At 37.7% G+C, this 20,866-nt stretch overlaps 1 protein-coding gene across 3 annotated transcripts in view; it reads left to right on the plus strand.

Moving 5' to 3' along the window:
- ninj2 (ninjurin 2) overlaps positions 1-20,866 on the plus strand; it is a 38,703-nt gene that overhangs the window by 16,357 nt on the left and 1,480 nt on the right. For 2 of the 3 annotated variants that reach the window (XR_010014118.1, XM_063005406.1), the window contains exons 2-3: positions 19,280-19,490; positions 20,028-20,205. Coding sequence is in view for 2 of the 3 variants with exons in the window: in XM_063005406.1 (XP_062861476.1) it covers positions 19,280-19,490; positions 20,028-20,173 (357 nt within the window). In the remaining variant the exon portion in view is untranslated. Of the gene's footprint in view, positions 1-18,291; positions 18,357-19,279; positions 19,491-20,027; positions 20,206-20,866 lie in introns of those variants that run through there. The other variant, XM_063005419.1, reaches the window with a different exon arrangement.

Genomic DNA, 20,866 nt, shown 5'->3' on the forward strand with positions numbered 1-20,866 from the left:
TATAAACACTGTAATTAGTCAGAATTTATCAGAACTACAATGTTTTGTGTTTTTAAGATAACTGATAACTTATAAACAATGTAAGGTAAAATACGGGCAGTGGCCTGCCATTGTACTTTAAGTTTACATTATATTGTATCGTATCGTATATAGCCACTTCTCAAAAGCATATCGAGATATGAGTTTTTTTAGCCATATTGCCCAGCCCTACTGGAAGTGATGCTTAATTTAATGTACATTTAGTAACATTTGTACCTTAGATTTCCTGACTGTCTGCAAAACAAATGTGTTTTTTAAATAAACTTTTAAATACAGTGTTCTTATATATTGCGAGTGAATATCGTTATTGCAAAAATATCCCAAAATATTGTGATATTATTTAAAGGCCATATCGCCCACCCCTAACTGCAACAATGAGTATTCTTAGTTCCCAAGCAATTTAAAATAATAATAGTAATTAATGTATTAATACATGTTCAATGAAATTAACAAATCACAGATCCTTGTTTTTTATTGTATTTTACAAAATATTAAAGTTCATTGTTTTTTGAATATGTTGACTTAACCTCGGGAGTCTGTGTACTACATTTAGCATTGTACTAACTCCCCCCTCAGGGTAAAAATGGTACTGCATTATTCTGTACAGCAGCTCTGCTTGCATGTGTTACAGACCACACTAGACCTAGAACGCATTTCTACGGGAATCCTTCACAGACTTCCTTCACAGACTTTTCTTGACACTTGTATTGACTTGGCAACACTCCAGATCTAAATGTGAACGTATGTTATTTTAATAGTGCAGTGATTGATCATTGGACAGTAATGTGATACAACCACTTTGTGCAAAGTCTGTAGCTAGTGCTCACACACACAGACACACACACACTTAAACTTAAATCTATAGAAGTTCCCCCTGCCCCCCATGGAGGATGGCTAGAGAGGCAGGAATGCACTCTCGTATTTCTGGTTTTAATTGTATCCAGACTGAAAGGCAGTCCTGCCCACTGGGCCACAGGACCAATGACTCAACCAGCTGAGTATTCCGGTACTTTCCAATTTCAATACCCCCAGCAGTGCGGTTGCTCCTCTTCAATTCAAACCCTATTCATACAGCACTACCACATGTTTAGTGACCACACCTGGATATTTACACCATGTGGATTATGCACACCCACATATGTACACCCAAACATATCTTCAGATGAAATATGAGGGTTAGAAAACATAGTTACATTGTGTAGAGATGTGGCATTAAATCCATGTTTCTTGTAAGTTTGGGACAAATAGACCATAACCATACTGGCACAGAAACAGTGTGTTACAGTAAGTCTCTCTAACTCTCTGACTCAGTCCCTTATTATTATCCTGTCTCCATGCAAACTGATGGAAGGAAGACTGTTCTACAGTAAATAGACATCAGGCTGATTAAAGAAATACAGTTGTATTTCATACCAGTGTTTTTTTTAGTGTAACTCAAAAACCTTTGCATTAATTTGTTCTGCATAAATCATTCATTACAATTTGACTGGCAGCATGATGGTACAGTTGCTATGGTGGGTGCTGCACAGCAAGGAACCTAGTTTAGTATGGCATGCTCTCCCACTGTTCAACTGGGTTTTTCTTTATGTAATACAGTTTTATCTAATTTCCTAAAAACCATGCAGATGATGGACTGCTGACTGTAAATTGCCTTTTAAGAGTATTAAATAGGTAGCCTTACGAGTAGATAAATAGATTTGTAGTGTCTTGCAATGGACTGGCCAAACTGATAAAGCATAAACCCTTAACAGGGCAAGTTTTTGCCCTGTGCCTAAGTTTTATTAGACCAATTGCAGCTATTACCAGGATGAACTGGTTAGTAAAAATTAATAAAAATTAAAAATGATTCATCAAGTGTCTTTTCCCAGAAAGTATGGTTTTTTCAGCAATAACTTTTTTCAGCAAGACAGGTACAGTACATGTGCTTGACTGGCCTACCTGCAGTCTACTGTAGATCTATTTTCTCCTGAAAATGCATGGCACATCATGAAGAGAAGAATCAGACAATGGCAGCCACAGACTAAAAACTTGTATCAAGCAAGAATGGAGTGCAACACTTAGTATCCTCAGTTCCCGAACAATTAAAAAATAATTAATAGTAATCAATTATTCATACTACTGTCATGTAATAAAATGTTCAATAGAATTAACAAATTACAGATACTCATTTTGGGCGGCACTGTGGCTCGGTGGGTAGCACTGTTGCCTCACAGCAAGAGGGTCCTGGGTTCGATCCCCAGGCGAGGCGGTTCGGGTCCTTTCTGTTCAGAGTTTGCATGTTCTCCCCATGTCTGCGTGGGTTTCCTCCCACAGTCCGAAAACACGCAGTCAAGTTAATTGGAGACACTGAATTGCCCTATAGGAGAATGGGTGTGTGTATGTGTGTGTGTGTATGTGTGTCTGCCCTGCGATAGACTGGCACCCCATCCAGGGTATTACTGTATGCCTTGCGCCCAATGAAAAGCTGGGATAGGCTCCAGCACCCCCGTGACCCTAATTGGATAAGCGTTTAAGACAGTGAGGGATACTTGTTTTTATTGCATTGTACAAAATGCAATAAAAAAATAAAAAATAAATTAATAATAATAAATTAAAATATGAAGGTGTTATACATACATGTATCTTACAATTGTATATGATGATGTAGATCAGAAGTGTCAAACTCAATCACAGAGAGGGCCAAAATGAAAAACTGGGACTATGTTGAGGGCCAAACAGGGTCAACATTGATTAAACAGGATACTGGATAAACTGCAAAAGAAAAATATATTTAGGTAGGCAACATGAGCGTAATTGACTTCTGACCTTGAATGAATGTACAATAGAGGGAGAAAGGTGCAGCTGGGCTAACAGTGCAATGCATTCTGGAACTTGTAGTATCAATTGTGTGCGTCCTATATACTGGCGGGCCGGAAATAATTGTAATAAAATATAATTGCCTGATGTGGCCTGCGGGCCTTGAGTTTGACATTTCTGATGTCATAAACACTATACTATACATGGCTAAAAGTATGTGGGCAATCCTAATAATGTTTATAAAAGAAATGATATAGACCTAAAATAAATGACATAAATATGCATTTTCTTTAAACAGAAAATGTGGATAGAGACAGGCATTTAAGGTATGTACACATGTGCAGCATATAAAGCCAGCTCAGTTGTGTTCAGCCTGTCTGAGGTCATGTTATTGGAAGGAAGAAAAACAGAGGGAACTCAGGGGAGATACAGAATGATAAAGGAAGGGAAAGATGTGTTAGAGAATGAGGAAAGGGTAGTGACTGATATAGGGTTATAGGATTGGAAAGAAAGATGGCAAACACCAACTCCACCATTGCATGTGTCTGTGTGTGTGTTATACAAGAGGTCACAGCAGGATGGCCCCTCTGGATGGGTGTTGGACATCATGTCCTGCTGTGAGGGGAAATGACAGTGTTATATGCCAGCACTGGACAGATGTTTACTTCACCAAAGCCCAGCAGCACACCCTCAAACACCCTTGAATCTAGTTACACTGATAAGAACTGATCCAGCAATGACATCAGAACAATAACAGAGTCTTTACAGGCTAATGCCAAACTGAAGGTGAAGTTTATTGCAGGATTAGCTGAGGATAACATCATAAAGCACATCATTTTTATTAGTACAGTTGTAGGGCAGTTGTAGCCTAGCTGTTAAGGTACTGGACTAGTGATCAAAAGGTTGCTGGTTCAAGCCCCACCACTGCCAGGTTACCACTGTTGGTGCCTTGAGCAAGGCTCTTAACAATGAAACGTCTGTGGTACTGTAAACGTAAAACAAATATTAATAAAAGCAATTGCAACAACAACAATCAAGTCAGACAAACAGACAAGTTGGTACATTTTGTAAAAAAAAACAAAAAACAAGAGTCTGTGATTTATTAATTCTCTTCATCTTTTAATTAACTAACAAATTCATTAAAAAAAACCATTGTTTTACTTCAATTGCATGTTTACCACTTTGTTACATTAACTTTACACTTTCTAATGGTTTGGGAATGGAGAACACTAACTGTTGCATATTGCAAATGGAATTTTGGTCCATTCTTGTTTGATATGAGACTTCAGCTGCTCAACAACCATCTGTTCCTCCTCTATATGATACACCAGAGACAGAGAAATGGAGACATATCTGGACTGCAGGCAGGCCAGTCAAGCACACACTCTCTGTATCTATGAAATTAAGCTGTTGTCTTACTGAAATATCCATTGACTTCCCAGGAATGGCAGAAATCCAATTATATGTCTAAAATCCAATTATATACATCCATGTGACTATATGACACTTTCTTATACAGTGCTGTCAGCAGGCTTAAAGGTCATGCACATTCAACAGTGGTTTCTGGCTTTGCCATACATGGACTGAACTTTCTCTGGATCTTTTCACAATATTATGTATGGTAGATGTGGAAAGGCCTACAGTACTTGCAATCTTGCATGGAGAAATGTTCTTTTTTAACTGACAATTGACAGAAACCTTGTGACAAACTACCAATCTTTGCTTGCAAAAGCTGGGTGAATTCTCCTATAATACCCAATCATGATTCCCTTACCTGTTACCAATTCACCCTCGCATAGTGGAATGTTTCAAAATAGTGTAACTTAAATGGTCTTTTGATTTTAATGATGATTTTTTACATTTAATTGTGTGTTGTAGGCAATATATGTAATTAAACCTTAAAATTCATGTTAAACATTTACACTTGTGTGATATGTGTGTATGTGTGTGTGTGTGTGCGCACATGTGTGTGAGTGTGTGTGTGTGTGGGGGGGGGGGGGGGGGGGGGTAACTTATACTTGACTGTCTATACGGTCTATTATTTATGCTGTGGACAGAAGGGCACATTAACTGGAGCCACTGTGGATCCAGACAGCAGCCAATAGAAAAGACTAAAAGTGCCTCTTAAAGCATCTTGGTAGAATGGGTCTGTGACTGAAAGTGCTTCTAGATCTTCTGTGAAGATGAGGATGAGCAGAATTGATCAGAATGTCCTTTGACTGTAATTTGCTAGCATGCTCTGTTTAGTCTCTAGTGAGTCATGTAAAAGATCGAGATATTATTGTGCCTAATTTATATTTGTCTATGAAAAATATTTTATAGTAATCCCTTTGGGTTGTTGCTGACATAACTAGTCAACTACATCATGGCAGGGCGGCATGGTGGCTTGGTGGGTAGCACTGTTTGATCCCCAGGTGGGTTGGTCCGGGTCCTTTCTGTGTGGAGTTTGCATGTTCTCCCCGTGTCTGTGTGGGTTTCCTCCAGGAGCTCCGGTTTCTTCCCACAGTCCAAAAACGTGCAAGTGAGGTGAACTGGAGACTTCACAGTCCATGACTGTGTTTGACATTGAACTTGTGAGCTGATGAATCTTGTGTAATGAGTAACTACTGTTTCTGACATGAATGTAACCAAAGTGTGTAAAACATGATGTTAAAATCCTAATAAATAAATAAATAATAACATAATGGCAACTTTGCGTTGTACTAACTGGCACGATATTTAAACATTTTGTCTATTAGGAAAAAATAATATAATGGATTTCAAGAGAGGCAACATTGATAACACCTATAAAACAAAATCAACATAAGATTACATTAAAAAAGGTTTGCTAATAATTATAGGGTTACAGTTAACTAGAGCTAGTGGTAGCAATATTGGGTGAGCTGAAAGCTATAGCTTTAATGTTAAATAGTGGATAAAAGCAACATATTTTCTGTAAAAAAGGTTACTGCACAACAATGTTGCTACTAAAGTGTTTTATTTCAATGAAGTGTTTCAATAATGTTTTGATCATGTACATGTGTTAGTACATGTGATGTAATCCAGAGGGGATTGACCGGATGACTTTTATAAAGGTGTGAGTATAAGTCTAAATAAAAAAATTGAGTGTGGGTGATGAACTGGGATAAACTGGCACCTGTTCCGGGTGATTTGATGCTATGCACTCAGCGTTCTTCCAGAGCCATTGTGACTCTGATGAGGATGAATGGATAAATAAACAAAAAAATGGAGTTAAATTATAGGTATACATTTCAGGATGAGAAATTTCTGGTCTGTTGGACAAACTATTTCACTATAATGTTAATATATAATAGACTTTGGAAAGCAAACAATTTTCCTCTAGTCTATTCTGCTGCATCAAAAACAGATGAATTAGATGCTAGAGCTTTACTAACAATGTTAACGTGGAATGTAGATTTCATTGTGTAGTCCACGCCAACAACTACTTAAATACATTACTCTCTAAATGTAGTGACTATATTACATTTACATATGCTTATAAAAACCTTATAAAAACTGAGCCAATAATCAATATGCGCTGTCCTACTTAAAGGGGGAATAGTTAAATTTGGTTGCGTAATGGCAGAGCATTAAAAAAAGAATTCCATTATTCCAGTAAAACCACAGTGGTTTTTTTGTATCAATGTAATAAATGATGCCCACCCCCCCTTTATGTTTTTATTTTAACACTTGGATGTTGCATCATGTTGCTGACACAGTGATGCAATTGTTCCAGTTTTGTCTGTTTTTATTTACATGTGGTTTAGTGCAATGTATGAAGTATGAATTTCTTTCAAAACTTTGCTAATAAACAGTTTTTTTCTGACATCAGACGACTGCCGAATGATGTAAATCAGTAAAACAGCTTTTTTGTCATTTTAGGATTAATATGTTTTTAGGGATGAGCTGAGAAGAACAGGGATGTGACTGTTCTTTTAAAAAAAAAAAAATTTATTTATGCATTTTCTAACAATTTAGCGTAGTCAATTTGTCTTCCGCTGCTGGGGGATCCCTGATTGCAGTACGCTGCACCCAAAAATGCAACTGATGGACAGATTGAGTGAGTAAGTAAGTGAATGGGCGAGAGAATTTTGCCCTGCAATAGAGTGGAATTGTGCTGTATGATGCCGGGGGAGAAATGAACTCCAGGGAATCTATGTGGAAACATAAATAAACAAATGTTTCCTCTACTTGTTATGGACACAATTATGTAATGGGTCTAATTTTCTGTAGCCCTTAATCTGACTGCTATTAAAACAGCTGTGTTTGGCAACTGTTTTAATATCATTCTTTTGAGGGTGGTGTTAGCTCAGTCGGAAGGGAACTGGACTAATAATCAGAAGGTTGCTGGTTCAAGCCTCATCACTGCCACAGTCCAAACACGTGCAAGTGAGGTAAATTGGAGATACAAAATTGTCCATGACTGTGTTTTACATTAAACTTGAACTGATGAATCTTGTGTAACCAGTAACTAACGATTCTGTCATGAATGTAACCAAAGTGTCGGTAACACCCTAATAAATAAATATAGACTATGCAAATAAAACCCTTATGAATACCTGTGAGAAACACAATAATTAAGATTTTAGTCTTAAACCAGACACACTGAGGAGTGTGACATTCCCACAAAAATATGACCAGACAGTTCCAGACTTGTGAATCAATCTTACTTCACATGAAAATGAATAATAATAATATTAACTACACACGCTATTTTCCATCTGCCCAATATTCTTAATAGAATTATTATGTTATCATTGTAAAGGCATCTCAACCCTAAAAAACAAATAAATCCTAAAATGACAAAAAGCTGTATAACTGATTTACATCATCCTTCAAATCCTCTCTGAATGATTATTTGTCACATCACAACCATATCTTTCTCATTTGTCACACCCCTGTTTCATCATGCAATGGTATCCCAAGCACCTCTGAACTAAGGAAGGGCAGCAATCAGGCATCGGCCTGTGATATTTCCTGCTCTATTACTGAGTTGAATAAAGGTTTGGAATGACACGTTGACATGTTGACAGGTCAAAAGAGAGTTCTGACTTCACTTAGAAAGGCATTATTGGGTATAATAGCCTCCATATTGCAGCAGAGTTGAGTAGTATGTAATGCAATAGGTAGTGTAATCTGAGCAGGGTAGTTCAGGCACATACATACTCCCACTGAATACCAAGTGTGTGAAGTCCAGGAGAACCTGAATTGCTCTAAGAGGGTAGTATGTTTATACCATTACTGTCTTACTGTCCAGAACGAATGTTTCTGGTCTTTAATACACAAATACAGTTATGTACACTAACATGGACACTCTTTTTTATTAATAATTTTTGACTATTTTATCCACCCATTGCTAGGAGGTGCATGAAATCAATGACAAGCCATTATTAGAAGATGCTACTATTACTCCTGGTTAAACAAAAAGAATAGTTAAACAGAAAGAATATTAATCATTTAAGTTGAATTTGTTTAAATTGGTATTTATTTTCTCTGTGGTTTTTACTTGATGACATACTAATATGAGGCATTCACCAGAGTGGTGTCCCACATCCTCAGCACTGGTATGCTCAAATTATATTCTCCATCCCAAAGCATCTGCAGATACCACATTTCTGCATAAAACATTCAAATGAACAAACCACACACGTTAACACACTTTAAGCTTATTACCAAGCAGCATTTTATGAGCAATCAATTGCACCCAGTGCCAGGAACTCTGCACCAGTGACACTGTGTGTAAAAGTAATTTTCCTTTGTTTTAAACATGCGTGATCAATGCAGGAATGAGCAGAGACATGTAAAAAGGGAAATATGAAGAGCAGTGTGAGAAACTAATGTCATGCATTTCAGTAATTGCATGGAGAAGCTAATGCACAAGTGTGTGCATGTCTACATGTGTGTGTGTGTGTGTGTGTTGGGAACAACAGCTGCACGGGGAGTCTCAGAGGAAAAGTAAGAGGCGTGTCAGTACGCCTCCTCGCCACCTCCTTTTGGTATGAAGGAAACCCGTGTTTATAGCAACTGTCATCACAAACACAGCGTGACCTGTTTCGAACCAGCACCCCTAGCAATTTAGCTACAGCACAATAAGTTTCCAGCTATTCAGCAGTAGATGCAAAAGCTTTTAGAGATAAAAGAGCTCATGTTTACAGCTGCTAACAGCCCAAAACTATTCTGTCTGTCTCATAAAACATGACTATCATAATTAACTAATTGGCATACACTTTTGAACCCAGTTATAAGCTTAACAACTCAAAACTGTCAAGTGTGAATTTACCGTCTATTTACTGTGTTAAGACAGTTGAAATAAAAAAATGCAAAAAATATTTCTGCAACTTTCTGTGACTAAATAAATAAAATACAAGTGCATACTATAGTCTGGGTCAAAATTATACATACAGCAACTTCATTGTGATTATAAGTGTGGCATGATTGGTGCATATGACATTGACAAAAAGCTTGGCATGGCATAGCAGGCTCGCAGCCCATGGCTGATCAAAGCTCCCTCGACTGTGGACAGTGTCACCCATGTATCAGCAGTTTAATTCATAACAGACATGTTTTACTGTTCTTGAAGTAAGTTTTGACCATCAGGAAAAATTCCCTCTCAAAAATAGGAGTTTTTGTCTAATTTTCGCAAAAAGACCTATGCTTAATGCACTTTTTAATATGTGCAGTAAAACCAGCCATTTTAATATAGGGGCACTGAGAAGTCACAGGTTGTAGTGATGTATAATCAATAGCAATGATTTAAAAGACATTAAATAAAAAAAACAATTAAAAGACAATTTAAACCATATCACTGATGTCTCCCAGTCACCAACATAATGATCTATATTAATCAATTAAATCAATAGTTTCTGAACTCCTCGGTTCAAAACTCGGTGTTGCCTCAGGTCGGCTGGGCGCCATCTAGTGGGCATAATTGGCAGTGTCTGCGGCAGATACCAATTGGCCACCGTATCTGCAGGGTGGGGGCCGGACTACGTGTGGGTGGGTTGGTCTTCATACGCTGTGTAGGGACCCTGATTGGTGGAAGAGACGCCTGTGCAGAAAGCAGGGGCGAGAAGAGGAGGGCTGTACACGTGTCGGAAGAGGCGTGTACAGCGACGTGCTCTCCTCGGATGCAATCTGGTATTTCTCAGCAGCAGAAGACAAAATTGAGTGCGCTTAATCGGAAGGAAAATGGGGAGAAAATATAAATAAATAAATACATTAAGTCAATGATTAAGGATAATAATGATAAACTAGCACAGATGGAATGCCTTTATTTGTCATATATACATACAGTATATATATGTGTAAAGCACAATGACATTCTTTATCCGCATATTCACAGCTTTTTTGGAAGCTGGGGTTAGAGCACAGGGTCAGCCGTTGCACGGTGCCCCTGGAGCCTGAAGAGTAAAGGGCCTTGCTCAAGTGTCAAACTGTGGCTGCATGATAGGGCCGGGATTAAAACCCACAACCTTTTAGTTGGTAACCCACAGCTCTGCCCACTAAGCTACCTTGCACCAATGTATAATTATTAAATTAACATTAATATACTGTAGTTCCACTCCCTCTTTTCATTTATGCCATATGGCAAACATTCTAAAAACTGTGAATTTTAAGAAAGCACACAATACTCTTACAAAATAGTTTCAATCCATAAATGTTTTATTGTTGTTTGTTTTTGACAAATATATGTAAACCTTTCATCTCAACTGTATGTACACACTATATTTATGAAGACCCATAGATATGCCAATTAGTGTCAGAAGGTAAAAAAATAGAGACATTGTTTCTAGTTGTGTAGTCTGGTGTTGTACTGAACTATTTACCCACAATTTTGAAATTGCTATGGATACACTCAACACAACAAATATAACAAGTGGTTTCTCCAAATGTAACTCAAAATGCCACTTTAATGACTCCTGCATTAAGTCTCTGTACTGTAGTACTTAGTAGAGCACTCTTTTGCTGTTATGACCAGCTGCAAACATGACGCATAGCCAGACACCAGCTCATCGACCATTCCATTCGCAGCGTTTCTCAAAGTGTGGGGCGCATGGCAGGGGGGGCGCGTCCGACTGAAATACAGTGCGGAACCAATGTTCTAACATCTGCATTTTTTTTTTTTACGGTGGACCATAAACAAACCGTGTTTTCAGGTGTGTCAGTATTCATTCTAACAGAGAGTCTAGATCAGAAGCGCTCGATCACACACAGTACACGCTGGTACAGCGCTGCTCATACACACAGCACAGCGGGACTGACATGACATGTGGCCACTGTTTATTTTTTGTTACCATGACTACGCCTCAGCCCACCTAAAGCACCGCTGATCTACAGGGTGGGTCATACGTTTCCATACATAGGAAAAAAATATATATTTTTATAAAAAACATTTTTATTTATATAATATGCTCTACATGGCTGCCATCGCTTTGAAAACATTTTAATTCGTTGCTCTTTATTCAAACGCATTTTTTAGGGTATCTGAAATATAAAAACTAAATTTTGAAAAAAAAAAAGCATATGTATGGAAACTTATGGCCCACCCTGTTTCAGATACCCTAAAAATGAGTTTAAATAAAGAGCAACGAATTGAAATGTGTTTTCAAAACAATGGCAGTCATGTAGAGCATATTATATAAATGAAAATGTTGTATTTTCTTTTATAAAAAACAATGTTTATTTTTCCTATGTATGGAAACTTATGGCCCACCCTGTTCAACGTTTTCTGATGGAGAAATTTTAACCTTTATTTATATGAAGTCAAGGGTCTCTGCTGGACAATTTGGAACTTCCACATATTTGACTGCCACATATTTGACAGCTTTTTCGCATCAACCTACTTTCCACATGAAAATAATGAAGTCTAAATATGGGTCCATCCTTACTGATGATCACCTGAAAAACTGCTTGAGCATCAGCGGCTCCTGAGCAAATCATCAGAATAAGGTCAGTGTGATTCAGTCACTTGCTCTGTAAAGCTGAATATCAATACAGGAACTGAAGCGCATTTAAAAAGCTTCAAAGCTTTTTTTAAAAAAAATAATGAGTCCAACCTTAAAAAGTAGATCATGATGACCTGTAGACTGAAACAGTAGATCTCAAGCCATGAAAGTGTGTAAACCCCTGGTCTAGATTTACAGAACAGAGAGGTATTTGACAGGGATAAAAAGAAAAACAGCCACTAATACAGTGAGTGATAAGACCTAAACTCTCACAAATTAGTTTTTTAGGCACATATTCAACTTTATCTTTTTTTGTAAAGTGTTTGCAAATTGTATTTAATTTTTTAATTTTTGAAATAGCAGACTGATTGAAGTTATTTCAACACAGTTAAAATCGGCCTATTTTGTCAGTTTTTTTTTTTTTTTTTTTTCTTGGAGGGGGGGGGGAATGACAGATTTTCATCTTCCAAAGGGGGGCGTGACAGAAAAAGTTTGAGAACCACTGCATTAAGGCAATACTAATATTTTTGGGTTTGCATGCTGTCTACTTCAAATCCAACTAAAGATTTTCTATGGGGTTCAAGTCAGGCGACTGAGTTTAGTGTACTTCAGTGGCCTCCTGATTCACCAGATCTGAATCCAGTAGACATCTTCAGGATGTGGTAGAATGGGAGATTAGTAAGAATCTGCAGCAGATACCATAGACCAAAATGTCAAAGGAATGTTACCAACACTTTCATGATACGAAGAATCCATGCTACAAATAACTGAGACTGTAATCACAACCAGTCTCTTTTCTTACCCAGTAATCATATGGTGTTACTAAAAAAAGTCACCAGGGACTAAAAAAGTCACCAGTAACTGTCAGAAAGAATGTAAAACTGTCCTGCATAGCTTAATCCATCATATGTTAAGTATCAAACTTATGGTGCAAAATGTAGCATAAAGTCAGAGATGTTTTGAAAAATGTTTTACATAGGCAGTAAATGAGCTCTGATGCATAGGGATAGAGATATTTAGACATCAAAATAAAAGAACTTAAGTATCTAAAAATGGAAGCTGTAAAAGGACTCTAGTATCCAAAGAATTTCCTACTTTATCATACCACTGAGATTTAGGGATTTATTACCAGCTGTGCCATATACCATCTGTGGCCCGGAGTCCCAGCAGACAAAATTGATCACGTTCTTCTCGAAAGGGAAGGATGGAAGGGTCTCTCTCCTGCCAGATGGTTACGAAAATAATGATTCAATGAATTGCAGAGTCAAGAGCTGAGCGTTCCCTTCTGGGGTTGGTCTGCATACCTATAGCATGGCAACGCTGCTCCTACACATTATTAGGATGAACAGGGCACATAATAAGGTCATGCAATAGAGAAGCCTCTGGGACTATAAGGGCCCACAAACAACACTGTAATGTCAGGCCAAAAAAAGGTGTCTGTAACTGACTGTTTATGGCAAGACGGAAGCCACTGTTAAGCAAAAGCAATATGACAGCCTGCTTAGGGTTTGTTAAATAGCGTGGAAATGACTCCAATGTGGATAAAAGACTCTCTGGTCTGATAAGTCAAACATTTTACCCTGTAAGCAGAACAGCAAGCAGGGACAGACAGATGGATCATTGCAGCCAAATACAGGAACAGGAGATTCCTCGTAGGGCAATTGTAGACTAGTGGTTAAGGTACTGGACTAGTAATTAAAAGGTCACTGGTTCAACCCCCACCACTGCCAGGTTGCCACTGTTGGGTCCTTGAGCAAGGCCCTTCACCCTCAATTGCTTAGACAGTATACTGTCATGGTACTGAAAGTCACTTTGGATAAAAGCATCTGCTAAATGCTGAAAATGAAACTCCTTCAGAGTACATGTACACTCAGACTGAGGCATCAGTTCACCTTTTAAACAACAATAACCTGAAGCATACAGCATACAGTCAAAACAACACTGGAGTGGCTTTGCAGCAAGCCTCTAAGACTCTTTGAGTGACCCAGCCAAAGCCTAGATTTAAACCCCATCGTACATCTGTGAAAAGACCCAAATATGACATATTATAAATGCTCACCATGCAATCTGACAAAAGCTTGAGAAGATTAACATGAAGAATGGAATAAACTGCCCAAATACTGGTATGCCAAGCTTGTGAAGACGTTCTGCTGTAATTGCTGCCAAACAGACTTCTACAAAGTACAAAGAACCTGACTATGAACTTGTTAAAAATCTGTTCTAAAACCATAAACATAAATATGGAAATTACCCAGTTACAGCTATAACAGCCCCGACTCATCTAGGAAGTCTGTCCACAAGATTTCGAAATGTTGTCTGTGATATTTGCGCCCATTTAGTCAAAAGAGCAAATCTAAGGTCAGGCACTGATGTTTGACAAGAAGGCCTGGGTTGCAATCAATTCATCCCAAAAGTGTATAATTGAGATGAGGTCAGGGATCTGTGCAGGCCACTCTGGTTCCTCCACACCAAACTCAGTAAGTTCATGTTGGATTGGCCATGTCTAAGAAAGTAAAGGTCAGATGGGGGACACAGTGATAAGGTAACAAAAGGGATATGACTAATTTGGAAGAAAAGAGTAAAAATGCAAAAAATACAATAAAAATCATTAAAATATAATAAACATTTAGAGGTCTCCCCCACTCTGAATGCAGTGCAGCAGCATGCATACACACAGAATACGTGCATCAGGTATTCTTTATATATGTAATAAACGGCAAGTATCATCAGTAGATCACCTAAAAAGTCAAACTTCACTGTTTGTCACTACATATCATATGACTCCTAACTCTGTGCATAACATGTTTTGTCATAAAATACATTTACCCAAACCCACATTTATCTATTAGATAACAGAGGGATATGAAAGAAGCAAATATGTAAAAGGAGGATTAGCCCAGGAGCTAAATAGAAAACGAGTTCATGTCACGGGGCCTACTGCTTTAAAAGGCCCTCTAGCGGTCTTGCTAAACAGCCTGGTCCTGGCAGCAACCTAACATGATTCAGCAGGCAAGAAGCAGCAATCATGTGAGGAAACAAATGACTTGGTAACGAAAACTAATCAACCTCACTGCATACATCTCTTGACTTGTTGATTTATGGTTGGAACACAAATGCTAAAAATTCACCGAACGTTTGTTGTAGGGCTCTAGATGTGCTGGAGGCAAGTGAAATGGTTTCAAAAGCTCTGTAGAAAAATGAAACATCTAAAATGGTTATTTTCTTTCCATTTTGGCCTTCTGTCCATATGAAATAGACCTTTAGGTCTTTTATAAATCTTTATGTCAGTCTTAACTTGCACATGAGTAGAGCTGTTTTGTAAGTACTGAATATACGTCTAGACAAAACAATAAATGACCAGTATCTATTTTTAATGGCATATACCTTTTATTTATGTTTACATTTGTAATATATCTTTTCTGTTAGTGTGCTATATTGGTGGCATTACAATGTTTGTTGTTGTATGTGAATTATTATTTGTTGTTATATAATACATATAATAAGATCAGCAATATTATGTAAGGGTTGAATTTACATTTGCATTTACGGCATTTAGCAGACGCTTTTATCCAAAGCGATTTACAGTACTGTGACAGTATATTGTCTAAGCAATTAAGTGTTAAGGGTCTTGCTCAAGGGCCCAACAGTCGCAACATGGCAGTTATGGGGCTTGAACCAGCAACCTTTCGATTACTACTTTCGATTACCCTTGCAACTCATTCAAAATGCAGCTGCTCGCCTGGTTTTTAACCAACCTAAACACTGCCACATCACGCCACTGCTGCATTCTCTTCACTGGCTTCCTGTAGCTGCACGCATTCAGTTTAAAACACTGATACTCGCCTACAAAGCCAAAAAAGGGACTAGCCCTAAGCTAACTTCAAGGTCTAATCAAAGCCCACTTGGTACCACGCAACCTCCGAGCCACTAGTCTAGCTCGCCTTGATCCTCCATCCAGGACTCGAAGAAGACATGCATCAAGGCTCTTCTCTGTACTTGCACCCAAGTGGTGATACGAATCTCCCTTGTCTGTCCGAACATCTGAGTCTCTTGCTGTCTTCAAAAGACAATTAAAAACCCACCTCTTTACCAAGCACTTAAGCTGACTTGTACTTACTTACTAACACTCATTCATTTCCTGCAAAAAAAAACAACACTTTGGTTCTAACAGGTTTCAGTAGATTTGTGTTCTTGAACTGTTGTCTACTTGAACTAGAGTAAGGTAATGTTTACTATGGAAGCACTTCTGTAAATCACTCTGGATAAGAGGGTCTGCTAAATGCCAAAAATGTAAATGTAGTCCGGTATCTTAACCATTAGGCTACAACTGCCCCTGAATTATTGTGATTTGGCAGTTTAACCAAAATACCCTGCTTTTCCAAAATACTTTCATTCATTGTCTGTTTTACCACTGCTTTATCCTGGTCATGGTGACAGTGGATCTGATTCACTGGGAGAAAGGTAGCAAACACCCCAAACAGGTTGCCAGTCAATCTAAAATAATTCATTTAGCTAATAAAGAATTAATTGAATAAATGTAACTCTATCTTGAGTTGTAAATCCTAATTTTCTTTGAGGGCTATTTGATTGTTCTATAAAGTTAAAGAACGACTTTAACAATTAAAATTTTTCAGACTGTAAAAAAAAAAAAAAAAAAAAAACAGAAACAGAGAACTGAATAGTCCTGATGGTCTTACCATTTCCTGACTTCATAAAAAGCCTAATCCTCTCCCCAGGGTACAATAAGGAACATGGCAGATTGGGTCATTTTCCTATAGCATCTCTGTTTTTCTCGTACTAGGGTTATTTTTATCTTGTCATATGGCAAAACCTGCCCCTCCACTCTTTCTCTATACTTTTCCCAGAACCTGTTATTTGATCTTCAGTCATATTAACAGTATCTGTATGCTTTTGAGATCCCTCCTCTTCTGCACATGTTCTTACATGGTGCAGCAAATAAATACAAAAAGAAAGAAAAATGAAAAACAATATAGAAAACCTGTGCTGTGTTTCTGTGAACCCTCCTCTACTGCTCTTATTCACTATTGGACAGCAGGCTAACCAATGAGTAAATGGGGAGGTGGACTTCCTGTAGGCCTCTGTATGGAGCACCTCTGTAAAATACTCCTGAGCTCTCCACTGATATTTCTTTTATAGGGGGGAAAGGGAAAAAATTAGCCCTGAGAGGTGGTGCATGTGGTATTTGGAAGTGTGCCATGTCAATGGTCTACCAGAGTGTGATATTTGTGTTTCTGTATTCACAACCAGATCCATCATATTTGTAAACCTTTATATATAGTTTATATATACATTTGTAACAGCTTGTAAACATCTCTCTTAATTACTGGGTTCAGGTGTTTTTCTGCCTTTCCCAGTGTTAACAGGTGTATAAAATCATTCACTGATTCATTCATTCACTGACTGTTTTACCACTACTTTATCCTACACAGGGTCGCGGGGTGTGCAATTCACTGGGCGAAGGGTAGGAAACACCCCACACAGGTTGCCAGTCCATTACACACTCACATACACACCCAGTGCATTTTTCGTAGCTCCAATTAACCTGACTGCATGTTTTTGAAATGCGGGTGGAAACCGGAGCACCTAGAGGAAACCCACACAGACACAGGGAGAACATGCAAACTCCACACAAAAAAAAGACCCGGACTGCTTTACCTGAGAACTGAACACAGGACCCCTTGCTGTGGGGCAACAGTGCTACCCACCAAGCCACCAAGCCGCCCTAAATAAAATCAATTAGATAAATAGATTATATGATTTTAACTTTGTAGCAAAGGTTTGGGGAAGGTCTCTTTCCCTTTCCAGCATGACCATGTCCCTGTGATATATCAGTGAAGGTGAAAGTTGACATCATAATGAGGAATTTCAGAATATTTAACAATCATACTAAAGTTTTGCAGTTTGCAAGTTTTGCAATTTTGCCACTAAATAAAAAGGAAGAAACAAATAGGGAAAAACATGCTATCTACATCATTACAACATATCATATTGAATCATTTTAGAACTAAACTAGTAGCAGGTGTTGTTAACAGAGTAAAACGACAATCATAATAACTGCTTTTGCGCCGAATGAGGACTTCAAGAACATTCTCTGGCTCTCACACCAGTCCACTAATTGGACGTTTTTTGCCTCTTCCTCTGATTTTTGCTGTCCTCTGCTGGTGAATAATGAAAAAGCAATAGATTGCCTAGATGCAATAGATTTAACCTAAATGTTCCAGTAGCCAAACTAAAATTTACTATGTTGTGCAACATTTTGTATCATGCTATTTAACTTTCACCACATTATTATGATTTGTGTCAGAGAAAGACAGTGGACCAGTTGTATTCAACCCTGCCAGTTGTACCCAACTCAAACACTCGCCAGGAACACAAGACAAGGGAATCAAGTAGCGACTCAGGGAGCTGCCATAGCACTCATGGAAAAACAGGAGATGACCGTGGCAACTTCAGAATCTAGAAAGTCACTACCATTTCCAACTGAGTTTCCAGGAAAAAGCTGGAGAAGAACAGCAAGGTCCCTAGCATATTGACAGTACGAGGATCTATCCTTAGGTATAGTGAGTAATGCTTGATGAGGTGCAGAGAATGCTTTAAAGTGTAGTGCTGAAAAAACTACACTCAACGTTGACATGCGCCCCCTTACCTGCATAACATGTTATACAAACAGCCTCAATCAGTAGGACTGGCAGCACTTTATCAGAATCAGGTAGATTTTCCATACAAAGAATCTGACATGGTGTACTGGTGCCTGAAAAGTTAACATAGAAAACATAGAAACATAGAAAAGTAAAAAAAAAAAAACTAGTCATATTTAATAGTTTAAATAGTACAGGTTTAATAGAATGTTCTGTAGGAGAAAAAGTTTCCAGTGCAGATAAGCAGTATTTGCAATGAGCTAATGTGTAGTGCCAATGAGCAATATGTACTGCAAGCAGTAGTATATTTTGTAGTATTACAATGCTGTTTTTGCATTAATAATGATTTTTTTATATTACAGAAAAAACATTAATACTGGCCATTTTGCTTTAAATTAATAATAATTAAAAAAAAAAAAAAAAAGTTAACCATTTGATAATGCTTTGTTTTCATTGCTAAACAAAAGTGTGCAGTAAGTCGCAAATTTATAACCATTCCATTAGTAGTATAAAGAAAAAGATGAAAGTTCAGCTTTAGAAATGGAACCGCGCATCACTGCACAAGTTCGGTTTCAGGCCGGAGCTCAAAATGCATGACAGTCATGGCTCTGCAGACAGATATTATTACAGCTGGCACAGCTGGCAGAACATTTTTTAATAAATTATATGGTGATAAAGCCATATAATTGCATCATTAACCATCAGTTGTTGCATTATTTTTTTGGTGTGAATAATCAGATCTGCTCAAATGTATTGTTCATTGTTTGGCATAGTGTGTTTAAATTAAGACCTCTGAAATCTGTTTAATGCAATATACAGTATATATATATTTTATTTCAGCCTGCAGCACCTCTTAACATGAATCGCTATGCCACTAAGAAGACAGCGGCAGAGAGCATGCTTGATGTGGCCCTTCTTATGGCCAATGCTTCCCAGCTGAAGGCAGTGCTGGAACAAGGGCCTGATTTTACTTACTACATTACTGTCATTGTGCTCATCGCTGTCTCACTCCTCTTTCAAGTGCTGGCTGGTGTTTTCTTTATTCTCATGGGTGAGTATCAAATATTATTTTACTATAATTGCAATAGTAATTAGAGTAAGCTGTTCTTTTACCTGCTTTTTAAGGTTCCTATGAATTACATATAACCTAAACCATGTTTTTGGAAGCTATAAAAAATCCACTCAGACACAAGAAGGAAAAGACTTACAGACAATGACTGGAGATAAGGATCAAAACTAGGTCCCTAGTGCGGATATTGCTGTGCAGCACTAACATCACTAAATGCACAGTTTGGGCAGCATAGTAGTAGTGTGGGTGCTGCACAGAAACATGGATCCTGGGGAGCTGGGTTTGAATAGCCTGTGCTTTCTTTATTTCCCACCTCCCAAAAACGTGCAAAAGGTTAACGGCCCTTGATAATTGTACAAAAAATGTACAAACGGTATAAGCTGATGATAGATGATATATGTTACTCTTATATGTTACTTTCAATATTTTTATCTAAATGACCTGTGATGGTATCCAATAACCAGTTTATGGGTACATTAACTATGGTGTAATATTTATTGTTGTTTTACTTTCTAACAGCACGTAAAGATCTCAATAATGTTGCTAATCAAAAACAGCTGGACTTATGGAATAACATCGCCACAGCTCTGGTGTTCTTTACCGTCATCATCAACATCTTCATCACTGCTTTTGGTGTGCAGAAGACTGGCCTCTACCCTAACTAGTGAACATAATACGAGATGGTGTCACGTTAGAGGTAAAGAGAGATTTTCTAGAAGGAGGAATATTAACAGTTCATGTTTAAAGTTTAAATAAACAAAGGGTGACTTGATTTAAGTGACTGCATAATTGAAACACATACTTTGTCAACAAATCCTCTAAAAACTAATTTTATTGAGGGTAATGTGGAAATCTACTGGGTTAAAAACATACATACATCAGCTTAGATTAATAATGTGGTGGAATAGAATTTTTATTAGAAATTACAATCATACTTATTGTAATTAGAAATTAAAAAAAAATTTATGGGCACCCTCAAAACTTATGACAATGTAAAACTTGCTTGACTGTGAACAGTGTCACCCATGTTTTTGAGCGTCTAATTAGTACCTTTTTGTGGTTATTAAATTACAGCTGACCATCAGGACAGAGAAAGAACAAGGACTGCACAAGAAATTGTAGTTATATTTGCAAAATATATATTTATAAATACACACAGGTTTAAAAAACACAAAAGACATAGCTAATCTTCCAATCCAGGCAACAGTTTAGTAATACATTAAGCAGCCTAACAAGGCAAAAGTACACAATTTAGATAAACACAATAATTTTAAGGAAGCAGGGTCATACATGGAACCCAGTACACATGGAACAAACGTAACAATCTAGAGGATCAGACTTCCAGACTTCACCACAAC

Source organism: Trichomycterus rosablanca, chromosome 1 (genome assembly GCF_030014385.1).
Source record: "Trichomycterus rosablanca isolate fTriRos1 chromosome 1, fTriRos1.hap1, whole genome shotgun sequence".
Taxonomy (NCBI): Eukaryota; Metazoa; Chordata; class Actinopteri; order Siluriformes; family Trichomycteridae; genus Trichomycterus; species Trichomycterus rosablanca.